The 14,162-nt window shown below is 40.5% G+C and overlaps 1 protein-coding gene across 2 annotated transcripts in view; it reads right to left on the bottom strand.

Moving 5' to 3' along the window:
* Positions 1–14,162, bottom strand: part of STX8 (syntaxin 8) — a 174,129-nt gene that overhangs the window by 140,783 nt on the left and 19,184 nt on the right. For both annotated transcript variants that reach the window (XM_019542765.1, XM_019542764.1), the window contains exons 5-6: positions 8,245–8,369; positions 5,848–5,940 (exon numbers count right to left, since the gene is read on the bottom strand). In XM_019542765.1, coding sequence (XP_019398310.1) covers positions 5,848–5,940; positions 8,245–8,369 — 218 coding nt within the window. The remainder of the gene's footprint in view (positions 1–5,847; positions 5,941–8,244; positions 8,370–14,162) is intronic.

Here is a 14,162-nt window from a genome sequence, read left to right as displayed (position 1 = left end):
GTTCTAAATTGCCAATAAATCCTCCCATTCTGACCGCCAACTAATATTTAACAATTCTGGTGCTTCGAGCTTTGTAATTGCTTGCAGCCTACATTTGCATACATCTGCAAATTGCTTTTGTTTACTAATAAACTAGATCTGAAGTAAGAGAAAAAGAACAACCTATACCCCATAACAAACCCTGAGGTATTCCTCCAAGGTTTAACTTACGCACAGTCTCAAACGTTTTGGCTCTGTGGGCTGCATAGATTCTGCAGTGGCAAAATAGGATTCTATTCTGGTTTATGCAACTGGACCAGGTCCCAGCTATAAAATTAGTCCTGCTATTAATAAAGAAAGGTTGACAAAAACATAGAATTGCATTGTAGACCAAGTGTCAGCAACCTATGGGCCGTGGGCCTACAGCCTGCAGAGCCGCTTGATCTGACCCATGCTGCGGCTGGGTCCTCAGTGCCTGCCCATCCACCTCTGACTCAGAGTGTCAATCCAGCCTACAGCCCTAAAAGGTTACCAACCACTATTGTAGAGAAAAGCAACTGTAATTCTCTGCTAGCTTAGCATTACTGAAGCAAACTGTATTTATTGTAGTGAAGAATCTGGCCTCCTGTGTCACATAGATGGTGATGATGGAGGAGCAAATTCACAGTCTTATGAAAAACCTTAACTCTGAATTTCATACCATCCAAACTTTGGGGGTTTGGAGCAGTTTGACACTTAACTGAGAATTTCTTATCTTTCAAAACACTTAGAGATGTTCTCCAAGTGTTAAATTAAGGTCAGAAAGACAGATCAGTTACTTCAGAGAAGAACAAACACAAACACACTTCTAGGACATTTTAGGAGAGCCTCCTAATAAAAGAACATGAGCAAAGACAAACAACTGTTCAGCCCACTTTTTAAAAATGTATTTGAAAACTCAATGTTTGACATTTGTCAAGGGTGGGAGTGAAATAATCCATCCTGGATAACGTACACCAGAAGACGAGGAATTTGGTAAAAATGCCAAACATTATATATTTTGCAAACACTAAATATTTGCCTTCCATCATTAGCAGTCCTCTACTCCCATGTGAATATCCCACAGTGAAAAACAACATCTCTATGAGGGTAAAATAAACAGTATTCAGAGTTCCTGAAAGCATTACCTCAGAATTATCGCACTAGATTTGACTGCTTCATCAAAAGGGCCAGGAGCCATTTACGGTATTTCCCTGCTTTATTTTTCCCCTACCACAAACAAAAAGAGGGTCTGCAGAAAGTTTTCCAAGGCCCAAAAATGGAACTAACGATCAGGAAACCTTCACTGCTCATGCCACACAGCTCCCGCTGCTAACACACTACTTGGACTGTTCATGGAACAGCAGCAACACTACCTTATTTCTGTTTTGTCATCCCGTGCAGCATCCCCCAAAAGGATAAGCACACACTGAAAAGGCCGACAGATTTGAAGCATATCAACCCCAGGAAAATACACAGGCAACATATTTCTAGACTGCCACTAACCAGAGAATGTAGGTAAGGAATGACCCAAGAGACCCATTAAAATTTAGGAATGCTCAATTAAATCAGTGAGTCTGGTCCAACAGCCTTTAAACTTCTCTCTCATTAAAAAACCCCTATATGTAGATATTAATATATAGATGTGCATCTATACATATGTGCATATTTGTACACACACACAAAATATACATTTTTAAAATATGTCTGTATGTTTTTTTTAAACAAGACAGTTTAGAGGCTCTCAGACCAGACTCACAGACTTAATTGGGTTGTGCTGTTGAACGTGGACAGAAAGGGAAGGGTGGGATACTTAACTGCTTCAGAGATCTGAGGCCCTAGCTACTATTTCTGCAGGGATGTCTGGACTTTGCAGGGGACCCAGGCATCCACGGCTGCAGGAAGCCAGTGCTGCTAAGTTTCAAGACCCTGTCTTGAACCTCTGACCTCAGGGATGAAGCACCAGCTTGGCCCTGCACCACAGCTCACGGAGGAAGGCAGAACAGCAAAGCGAGGGACCATGCCAGGGAAAGGTCTCCTGCTGTTGGCCCCTGATTAGCCTGGGGCTCCCAGCCCCGACTGGATCCTCCCACCTATATCAGGCTTCCTGTTTCCCAGGGAAACTATCTGGAGAGCAAGGTACCTGCCAGCCTCAGCCCACCCTGCTGCTTCCTCACCTCTGTGCCATGCTTATATAGAGACATCATGAGAACATAGCTACTACCATCACTCCATGCAGCTGACCCCATTTTCAATATGTGACGATACAAATCCTGGATACACCACTGTCTGCAACTTCTTACTCCAGGGTGGGTGATACTAACCAAGTTAGTGGTTGTAAACCAGGGTGCCACAAGAACCTTCAGCTGAACTGAGAAGTGGCTGCAGCAGACAGGTGCACCTGCCCGCCTTTCATTATGCAGGCAGGCACCACCACTTCCGTTACAGCCCCTCCTGGTTCGGCTTCAACATGCCTCCTGAAAACAGAGGCTTGCAGGGCACTTCCATCTGATAGCTGCAGCACTCCTCTTCAGACTTCCATCCACAATGACAGGGTAGAACCGCGCACCTCCGTTTTCAAGAGTCATGATGAAGCCAAACCAGAAAGCTACAGCAGAAGCACTTTCTGATGCAGTCACTCTTCAGTTCAACTCCCAATGTGCCTCCTGAGAAGAGACACATGGGGCAGTTCCACCTGTCCCCACATGCCTCTGTTTCTGGGACATACTGTACAGAGCTGGACTGGGAATGGCTTTGACAAAAGCAAGTGCTCCTGCCAGAGCCACTTCCTGATCTGGCTGTGCAGGAGGTGCACAATGCATTTCCACCTGGCTGCAGTGGCAGTAGAGTGAAGTAAATACAATTATGATAAAAATCAATCATCAGTTAATAACTAATAACATTATTACAGTGCTTATAGTTTAATATTCATAATATAGATACATTAGTTGTTTAATGGGATGCCATTAAATTTTCAAAAGTTTTGAAGGAGTGCTTTGAGTCCACTGGAATAAGTAAGAAAAAAAAGTCAGTAAGTCATCTTTCTAAAAAATGGTATTTAGTTATTTTGGTTAAGATTAAGCACAAAAATATATGGAGGTGCTCCTTGATCATGATTAAACAGTTGCTTGGAATATCTTTACTTCTCACTAGGGCTGCATCCCTTCTTCTTCCACAGGTAAGCTACTGGCACTAAAGGAAAATTACCTGTAGAACAATACTAAGAAAGCTGTAAAGAACACAAACTTTAGCTCAGCAAAATCTGAACTGATGCAGGAAAAGAGCAGACAACGAAGTGGCTCTCCCTCAAAAATAGGTTGCCTAAAAAACAGTTAAGCAACAAAACTGAAAGAGGTGGGCCAGCGTAATTTTCAGAGGTGAGATTAAATTAGAAGGTTTCTGATATTACAGCAATATTTCAGCTTTGTCAGCACAAAATATTAATCTCCAAATAATTTATAAATGAGAAACAGACTGTTTAGTTATAAGAAGTAGGAACAATTAAGGTAAGTTAGTGGAACGGAAAACAAGCTTCCCACAGAATCACAGTTTGATGGAAATTTTGACTCCCATAAAAATATTGATGAAGCGTTCAAGGAAGGTGGACTTCCCCTACATTCTCACAGTCTGCATGATGCCATCACCACTCTGCCTTAAGGAAAGGGATTCCAAATACAGTGGAAATTACAGAGAAATTATGTTCATTAATGCTGGCAGCATAATAGTGACCAAATACTGGCAAAGTGCCTCAGAAAAGACTGTTGAAAGTTACACACCAGGAACAACATCAAATGCATAAAATGCTACTGGAAAATACTGAAAGGGATTTCAGCTTTTCCAGTGTGCCAATGGCATGAAGTGGACAACAGTCACTGTGCCCCATTCTACGAGAGAGAGAGCCTAAGACAGAAAATGAAGCTTAAAAACCCATTTTACTATGTTGCAGAGAGAAATTAATAATTTGCACCTTGCCTTAGTGTCCCCATCTGTCAAATCAAGTTATTTCCCCACTTTTACAAACTGCTTTGAAATCTAGGCATGAGGTATTCAACATAAATATGAAACATTATCGTTACGAGTTGGGGATAGTAATGAACAGAGGCAGTTTCACCATTTGACTTTCAGACAAACAATCTGGTTTGAGATGGTCTGGGAGAGCAGATATAACAAACTAATCATCAACCTTTATCACTTCAAATGCCTGAGAAATGTTGTCAGCTTTAGAAAAATACTCTCTACTAGCTAGAACAAGAACAGGGAGTCGGGGCCCTGGAGGTCTATTTGATGGTCATGTTACTAACTGGAAACCTAGCCAAGGGAAACCAAACCATGCCTCAGTTTTCCAGTCTTTAAAACAGTCTTAGTAAGTTGATTATTTCGAAGAGGCAAATTCAAGCTTCACTGTTTATAAAGAGCTTTTGTTTGTAGTGAAATTCTTGATATCTACAAAACAGAGCCCCAAAGCAGCACAGAGAGAAGCACAGACCAAGATGAAACTGGAGACGCTTCCACTTGTAGAGCAAACGGACGCAGAATATAGAACATGCTCCTGATTATGACACACTGATGTACCAAACAAAACTGATAAACTAATTTCTCCTTTCTGTTATCTGAGGGGGAAAAAAGCAGTAAAATGGAGATTTTCAAAACGCTTGAGTTTTTTTTAAATATTAAGAGATTTAAATTAAAAAGTCCTTAATCTAGATGAGGCAGAAGTGACTCAGTTCAAATGAGCATCTTCCTCTAATGTTTCCCAGTTGCATACGGCAATTTCCAGACATGGCAAATCAGTAAATAAAAACACATTCAAAGCATCTGATGGACATCCCTGAGTCAGTCGGAACGAATACAAGACAAACATGGGAAAGCTATGATTTCAACCTACTCAGAGAGTTGGAATGGAGTTATTTCATGCTAATTTATGTTGTCCAAACATTAATAGGAAATACCCCTTCAATACACATCTAACAAAATAAAGGAAGAGAAATTTGGTTCAGGGAAGAGGTAGACTGAAGCACATCATTTATCGGCAAGGGAAGGGGTCTTTGCCTTCTCAGTGGTTAAGTATAATACTATCCAAGGACACACCATATGGATCAAATCTTTATGCAAGAGAGAAAATTGGCCAGATTTCAAAGTTCTAATTCAGCTGTTACTATATTGTGAGAAATGAGGAAGGTCAGAAAAACTAGAGGATCTCCTCTCAGGGGCTTAGTTTATGTCATTTGATCAATTAAGTGACTAATACAGCATATTTAATATCAGCGCTTCTCAAATTCACCATTTAGATACATATTCAGCCTGAAGATGGATTTTCAGGTCCCTATGCTCCACTTAATTTCATCCTACATCCAATTTCATGAAATACTGAAGAGCTATATAACTTGTAGTGAAGGCAATATAATGCCTATCCTTTAATCACTGTTCACAGACACTGCCATTAAATATTTAAAGACACTAGTTCTTCATGACAGCAAGAGTAGGAGAACACAAATGGTATCTAAGACCAAATAAAAGACTACAGACTAGAAGTTGCATTACTAAAATATAGTTCTAAAACCCAGGGAGATGCTGCTTTTTAACCACTCATGCTGAGACAACCACTTTACACAAAACCTAATTTCCCTTTGAGGGACCATGTGAGGAAAATACATTCAGGTTCAGACTGTGCCTTGTTTAGAAATGGTAAAGTAAATCAGCTAATTCAATAAGTGATATAACCCCTCACAAGAACTGTCTTGATATTTTCTGAACAGAAGCAACATACTGTGTAGTTTCACTGAGGTCTACGGTAAACCCGATAAGCTACAAAATCCATAGGTTTCTGTTACCACCTTTTACTATTCTTACCATTCTGTTCTTCCAGTTCATTACCAATTTGCTGCCCCATTTGTTTTTGCCGGGACAAAACTGAGGAGAGAGTATCAAGCCCAGCATCTTGCTCTGCATAGAAAAGAGAAACAAAATAAATGAGCATTCATTGTTGACATGCCAAATGGCATCCCAAAAGGATGCAAACTAATACACAGAGTTTTAAACATGCCAGAAGACAAGTGAAAAGAAAGATCTGGCTTGTGTTGCAAGAGTTAAAATACATTGAGAGAGAGAGAGAGAGAGAGAGAAACATGAACAGCATGAAATTTAATTCTTACAGCAATAGCACTTTTAGATTATAATAAAAAATAATGTGCATAATAGGTAATTAATTTGTCTGCTCCAGTTGGGACATTCAGCCAAAGATCCCAAAACTCCAGGAACTGAACATATAGCTATTACTCAATCATAAATGCACTGGATTTTCTGGCGCACACATAAGGCCTCTGATTAGCCTTTTTAAATTTTCCAAAGAGCTTTTAACATGACTAAAAGACAAACAGGTGATGCAAGCACTAAGGAATTCAAATAGTTTAAGCTGCGAGAGGCTATAGCGTGCATGGAGGAGAGAATCTGAGAACATTGGCAGAGCCACATATAGAAAGCAGCCACAATTTTAAAGTTCCCTCGCATGGCTCTGTTAGCACTCCCGAGTCCGAACCTGCAACACACACTGTTATTCCAGTTTGTGAATAACTTTCAGCCTTGCAAATGCACTTCAACTGTAACGTGCTGCTCTTCCTGCTCAAGACTCCCACAAGCAGAATTGAGGGGTTCTGAATACAAGAACTGCTGTGGCTTGCCACTTGCTGAACAGCAAAAACACTGCATAATGCCAGGCTGCTAGAAGAGCCAGATACTACTTAGCTACAGCCTAAGAATTAAAGGTCAAAGGTTGATCTGTACAACCAGAGTCTGTATGCTTTGTTCAGGGCTGAATGTCCCCCACCTTACCTGCCAAATAATTTCTGCAGCCTTCAAACCTACATACATGAATATATACACACAGGGATAAATTTGATATGCACCATATGTTAGCAGTGTTTGAAATTGACTCCTGAACAGTCAAAATAAAGCTAATGCCGTTCTCTTGACCTACAGATCCAAACATCAGTTCACATACAGATTAAATGATACTCGATTATCTAGAGATTTATTTAATTTGATCATCCTCAACATCCCTAAACATTTAATTATGTGCAGTATTACCTCATTTACAATCTAATGCATTCAGACTGGGGTAAAAGGAAATAAAGGGAGTTAGGCACTTACTACCAAAAAAATAAAGGAGCTAGGTTAACGCCATAAAGGCCCTATTAATAATCCAGCCTCAAGGATACAACAGATTTTGTAACCATAAATTAATTCTTATGTACATCATAAGATCCTGATTCAACCAAGTCTATAATATGTATCAAGCTGTATTTCAGTATTTCCACTTAAGTAAACAGTATTAGTAGTGGTCCCTGTTGAAGTCAAGAAATACTGACTTACTTAAAGCTAGGCATATCCTGATACGCCTTGCAATTCCAGGACAAATCAATCTGCATCCAATGGATGCTCACTGCACAGCTGACAGATGATGCATATGTACATTAAAATAACTTGGGAGAATTCTCCCAGATTTTCTCTTATGGTAGGAAAAAAAAAACCCCCAAACCTTACCTAGAGCCACATGTACAGACACTAAATGTTGAGGCCCTGAAAAACGGAAAGTTTGCAGGACTGACACTGTGTTGCTGGGGGGTGGGCATGAGCAAACTTTTCCAGGGGCAACCGAATGTCTGTATGAGGCCCAAGTTGATGTCACCATAATACTACTTGTTTTGTCCTCCACACTCTCAACTGTACTGGCTGTATGTATAAAAATATTTTATGCTGCTTTGTGTGACAATTATAGCTCAAGAGACCCAATGTACATCTTCACAGAAGTCTGCAAACTTGGCACACCAAGACACAAAATCTAGTTGCCATTTACCAGGATGAAAAAAACGATGTGCAAAATACTCCTTGTCTGGGGTGAACAAGTGAGCAGAATTTGAGCAGACTGCTTTAAAAGAATACTGTCAAGTGATACTTTTCCCACAATAAGCTTAAGAATGTGATGCCTTTGCAAACAAAGGAAAGCAGAAGTAGGTGAATAGTAAGGCCAACGGGCAAACATTTTTTAACCACAGAATAGCTAATTCTTTGAGTGAGAGACCAAAAATACCACACTGAGCTACAAGGCCAAGGGTTCTTAGGTCAAACAGTGAATCTAATCCAAGCTGTGAATTTACAAAAAATATAGCAAATGTTACAAATTACATAAAAATGTAAAAACATGAGACAAAATATAAATTGTAATATAATATAAAATAAAAAAGGTTCTACCTTGTATGATTCTCTGCTGCTGCTGTCTGATATCATCAAAGCTAAGGCCTCTGGTTTCCTCAGATTCTTCCAGGAGCCATGGGTTTGTTGCACCTCGTTTGACCCCTCCAGTCATTAGGCTAGTTCTGAAAACATTTTTAAAGCTTAAAATAATTCCTCAAAATAAAAACTGTGTCTTCTGTACTTTCTCCCTCAAGTAACTGGGAATCATGAGGCTACAATACATACTACATGCCATCCCCCCAAATATCATCCGCCAGAGAACGTACAATTACGTTTAATTTCTGAGCTTGTATGGCAAAACATACCTCCCATGCCACATTACCATGTCAGAAGAGAACAGAGAATGCTAGTAAATGAATCTGTAGTGGATACAACTGCCATACGTCTAACAAACACACAATAATATATGCATTTAACCATGCTATTCACATATAAAATGATACCTTAGAAACAGCTTCAAAACACACTGAGAAGCGTATATGGGCACGCGCGCGCGCGTGCGTGTGTAGAGAGATCTTTTTTTTTTTTAAAATCAAGATGCGGGGTTAAAACTGCAGAGATATTGAAGGCATCCTTCCTGCAGCACCAAAGTTCAGTACATTAGCATGGACTTAGATCACACAAATGCACTATTACTTTGCAGCAACAGTCAAGTCTGACACGTAACACTTCTGCATTTAAAAAAAAATTAACTCTCTGATTTCCTTCTTCATATTTACTTTCCTTTGTTTCTTGGTTCAACTTAACAGGAATAAGAAATAAGAAAAATCTTGTTCTTAAATGAAACAGCCATTTAAAAAAAATGACTTGTAGGCTGTTGCTGTTACAGACTTTTCCCTTAGTTATAATGGAAAATAAGTTTTTATTGTGCCAAGTTACATAAATCCAAGTAGTGAAATAACTTCACGTAAATATTTCTCTCAACAGCAGATTTCCCATCCTTGCAAATTCATGTTGTTTTATTACTTATTCTTATTACAGGAAGAGTACAATACAAAGTATAACATACAACCTTTTTGCATCCAAAACTGGAATAAAATTTTTGGGAGCATTAGGTATGAAAGGATCTCAGGAGTGGGTTTTTTGATTAAACTAAAACAACCCAGTAAGGACATTTTTTAAACAGTTCTCTATGCATCACTATCAAACCCTAAGACATTTTTACTACCCGTCTCGGATAATATGAGTATTCTGTTACTGCATGTAGAATCAAAGCTAAAATCTAACGCTTTTTAAATCAAAGGAGTTTTTCACTTTTATATCTGGATGCGAATCAGGTACCATACAACTTGTATACGTGTACAAATCTTGTGGATTCTATGACTAAAACACATAAATTGGGCTAACTGACCAAAACACCAGAAAACATAAAATTAATTTTATGCCGTCTGTGACAGGCTTTTGCCACACAACATTGCGGAAGATTCATTAACATTTTATGCCAAGCACATTTCAAAGTTAAGAAGCTGGTCCAGCCACTCCGTGAGGATTTATAGTGAGCCAGAGACCTCTGCTGGCTAAGAGCTAGAACAACCACGACTGAAAAATATTTTAACATGGCTCTAAATCAGGAAAGTTCAACAACTCAGTGGCCAGGCTGCACATCACAGGGGCTGCACTAGCACAGGCCACATGCTGCAGGGACTGCACCTGCAGGGACCACGGCCCTGCCACCTCTCTACAGCAGCAAGCTCCCATGGCACCATGTGTGTAGGTAGCTCCCCCTTTCCCCTGCTGTCCTGCATGCAGGCAACCCCGCCCATGCTACTGCACGGCACTGCACTGAACATATGGGCAGGTAAGTGCCCCTGCACCCACTTCCTTGGCTCCAGGCTGCCTTGTTGCACGGTGCCACAGGCTCCCCCTGCACTGTGCAGTGCTGGCCTGCAGGGAGCAGGCCACCAGTTGGACAGTTCTGCTCTAAATCAAGCCAGCACACCTCCATATATTTCTTTGGTATTCATCTGACATGGTGCATTTCATTTTGCATTCACTGCCCAAATTAAAGCCAACATGACACTACCACAATGAGTTTCACTATTAAGCTCTATCTTTTTGTTGAAAGTAAAAAGGGTTTGCCAGGATCAGGCAATGACCTCTAGTTTTTCACTTTAAGTTCCAAAACAAACCTAAGTTATTGACTAATACAGTTATGAAGGTAATTTTGGTTTCAGTGGGACACGAGTCTAGAAAATACTTTGCTATATTAACTAGTTTTCATCATTGCATTTTGGAGTTTAAACCTCCTAAATTTCAGACTATTACCAGCTTTTGCAAATAACCAAAACTGAAATTGTACATCTCTAAAGACTTCTTCAAACCACTAAGCACAATAGTTCAGAGAATATACACAACAGCAAAACAGTGCCATATTTTAAACTTATTTAACAAAATAAAATCAGGAATATACAACTCTTTGCTGTGGCTGCCAAACTGGTTAGCTAGCAAGAATAAAAATATATTTGCCATTTAGAAAAGCCAGCATAAGCAAGTCTGAAACAATTTGTGATACTGTCTCTTCTTTTAATAACCTGCCCTATTCTTCTAGTTTTGGTCATGACAATGGATCTGCCTTTTACAATAATCTTTTTGACATGTTTGGTAACTACCTTCCCACACAACAAAGCATAACTTCCTACTTCCTCTGATCTTACCATGTTTCGCTTTGGTGGTGTGAAGATTAAAGCTTATCCAATTAGCCACCCACTGCCTCCGCCACGTTAATCACTTAAATCTTTGAAATTGTCACAGAGCAGTGGAGTGTGTAGATAGCTTTTGATTATAGGAGCAGATTTAACTAATTATAAGGCTTAGCAGTGCACCCAAATATAAAAGATGCGGGGGGAGGAAGGTTAAAATCAGGGGGCTAATGTCACTGCTTAACAAGTGAGGACTTAACTTTCAAAAGCATTGTTTCACTGATAATTCTTATAAAACTTCCCAAGTAACTTAGATTAGTCAACCAGTTCTTACTCTAGACCAAGGCCACACATTAAGACTGGCAGCTTTGGAAGAATGATCAGCAAGACTGAATTTTAAACAAAACCCTGGTCATATGACAACTGCTGAATAATTGAACATTTCCTTATAGATACCACTATATAGTAGTTCTCCCTAAAGTGTCCAGGGTCTAGGCACCACAGCTTGGATTCACAGATCGATACTTAGCAGGATCAGGACAAGAATAATTGAATATATTCTCTTGTTTATATACCCTGAATGCCTGTTTAAGTGATTAATTCATATTTTAGGCAGCTCTTGGTTTTTAGAACAGCATTTGCTGATTTCACAAAGACACAGGATTCTCCCAAGGCACAGTACTGTAAGTCTGGGTAGTATTTCAATGGCTCCACAAAGTTTTCCCTTTAAGCCTTAAGTCAAAGTCCTCAGCACTCCTCCAAAGGAAGCAGATCTGCCCATCAGCATTGCTCATCTTGACACAGAAAGGGCTACGCCAGAGGTGCTCAACCTGCAGCACCATCATGTTTGGCTTGCCAGCTCCCCACAGGTCAGGGCACTTAACGGTGGGCGAACAGTGGCCATTAATATGGTCGCTCCTTTCCCCACCCCCTGCCAAACTCCCAAGCCCCAATTCACTGTGACAGGCCCAGTTGAGCTGTGACCTCCTTCCTCCACAGAACTGGGCCATAACCCCGTCACCCCACTTCTGGTTGAGGAAATATTTCCCTGCACTGACAGGGAAATACACTGGGTTAATTTTTGTGCCTAATGCTCTGCTTCCCCCCTCTACAGCTCCCACCACTATTCTGAAATATGCACATATGTCTGGAGCAGATTCTATTGCAGATGACTAGAAAATGAAGAAGCCATTCAGGTAAGCCATTCAGGTCTCACTGAAAGAAAGTACAAAGTGTTGGTTAGTGAGGGCCCTTCTACAGCTGAAAGCTTTATAAAATATGCTGGTATAATTAGTAATCAGAAATAGTTACAGTAGTATAACTACTCAAACAGGCAAACCCCTTTCACAGTAACACAAATTAAACAAAAATGACTCTCCTGAAACACAACGTGCATCTACACAAGAGTTATAAATTTACACCATGGCTTATACTAGTGTCTCCTGTGTTCCCTAAGTACTAACATACTCTGTGTTCAACAGCCCAGAGTATCACAATCAGATTATTCTTAATCCAAATCAACTTCAAGAGTAAATCAACATTCCCTTTGTGTCATATTTGGCCTTTCCATGGTGCCTTCCATGCAAGATCTCAACTAAATTGTCATAGAGAATCCTGGAAAGGGTGAGTTGGTAATACAGTCAATGTTAAAACAGGAAGCTCTGATTTCCACTATCAATTGCTATATTAGGAGATCTCTTGCTCCCTTTCTTCCAATAAAAGGAAAATGATTTTGAGAGGAAACTACAATGTGGGTAATCATATCAGAGGCCATTGAAGTAAAGGCAGCTTCTCTGTTTCTCCATAATCCATTACTGCTGTCCAGAAAAACAGATTATGATGCTGTGATCAGCACCTGATCTTTCATGCACTTGAGACAAGAAACTTCTCTTTCTGTTTCATTTGAAGACTACTTCCCAATCAGAGCAGCACAGTAAGATGAAACATTCACCTTTCATTTCTGGAAACATGGTCTTAAAAATCCTTGGTCATAGGACCAGGGACAGAAGGCAAATAGGGTACACAATGAGTGGTCATTTCTCAAGGACACAATCCTTGAAGCATAAAAGAAAAACTATTCCCATGAAGAGGAAAGGTAGAAGAAGGGCTGGCAAGCCCTCCTGGCTCAATAGGGACATCACAGTCTTCTTGAAAAAGAAAAAAAGAGGTGTACACACAGTGGAAGCTAGGGGCAGTCCTCAAGGAGGACTACGCAAAAGTGGTCTGTTCTTGTAGGGAGATGACTAGGAAAGCTAATGCAGTGACTGAGTTTAAGTTAGCCAAGGGAGTAAAGGACAATAAGAAGTCCTTCTTTAGGTACGTAGGGAGCAGAAAGAAAACAAGTGGAAGTGTGGGACCCCTACTTAACACCTTGGGACAGCTGGTAACCGACACTCAGGAAAAAACTGAACTCCTGAATGCGTACTTTGCTTTGATATTTCACCGGACCAAGGGGAAAGACAAGTGAGATAAGGATCACAGGGGGCATGGTGGGAATGATAGCCTTCCCACTGTGGATGCTAAGCTGGTGCAAAACCAACTAGAAAACCTAGACATTTATAAGTCAGCAGGACACACGAGAGTGCTGATGGAGCTGGCTGAGGTCACTGCAGAACCCCTGGCAAAACTCCTTCAGAAATCGTGGCACACAGGGGAGATCCCTGAGGATTGGAAGAGGGCCAACATTGTGCCTATCTTCAAGATGGGGAAGAGGGAGGACCCCAGCAACTATAAGCCAATCAGCCTCACCTCCATCCCTGGGAAAACTCCTTCACAGTCAAGGTGTCCAGACTGTGGAATAAACTCCCTCCAGTGGTGGTACAGTCATCTACCCTGGAAATCTTTAAAAGGAGACTGGACAGTCACCTTGCTGGGGTCACTTGACCCCAGTTGTCTTTTCCAGGGGGACTGGGACCCAATGATCTACAAGGTCCCTTCCAGCCCCTAACAATCTATGAATAAATTAAAAGAGTTTCTGGTCTCAATGCAGCAGCAGTCCTAACCACAAAAGTCTGTCCCAAACCTGACTGTTCAAAGATCTAAACGACCTAAAGTGATGAGAGGCAAAATTGTAGAGTTCCCATGGTAACTGCCCTCCTAGAGAGGTTGATGAGTGCTACTAACAGAACTGAGCTTGAAGGTCTAATGAGAAGTTTGGAGCAAAAAAGCAAGTTTTCTTACTAATTATACCCACTGTTCTAAGATCAGTTCTTTCTATTTACTCTTCCTTAAAAATACAAATATAAAACTTTTCCATATATAGTAATCATGGTTCTG

Source organism: Crocodylus porosus, unplaced genomic scaffold (assembly GCF_001723895.1).
Source record: "Crocodylus porosus isolate Cpor-Errol unplaced genomic scaffold, CroPor_comp1, whole genome shotgun sequence".
In the NCBI taxonomy this organism is placed as follows: domain Eukaryota; kingdom Metazoa; phylum Chordata; order Crocodylia; family Crocodylidae; genus Crocodylus; species Crocodylus porosus.
This window is presented reverse-complemented; position numbering and strand designations above follow the sequence as displayed.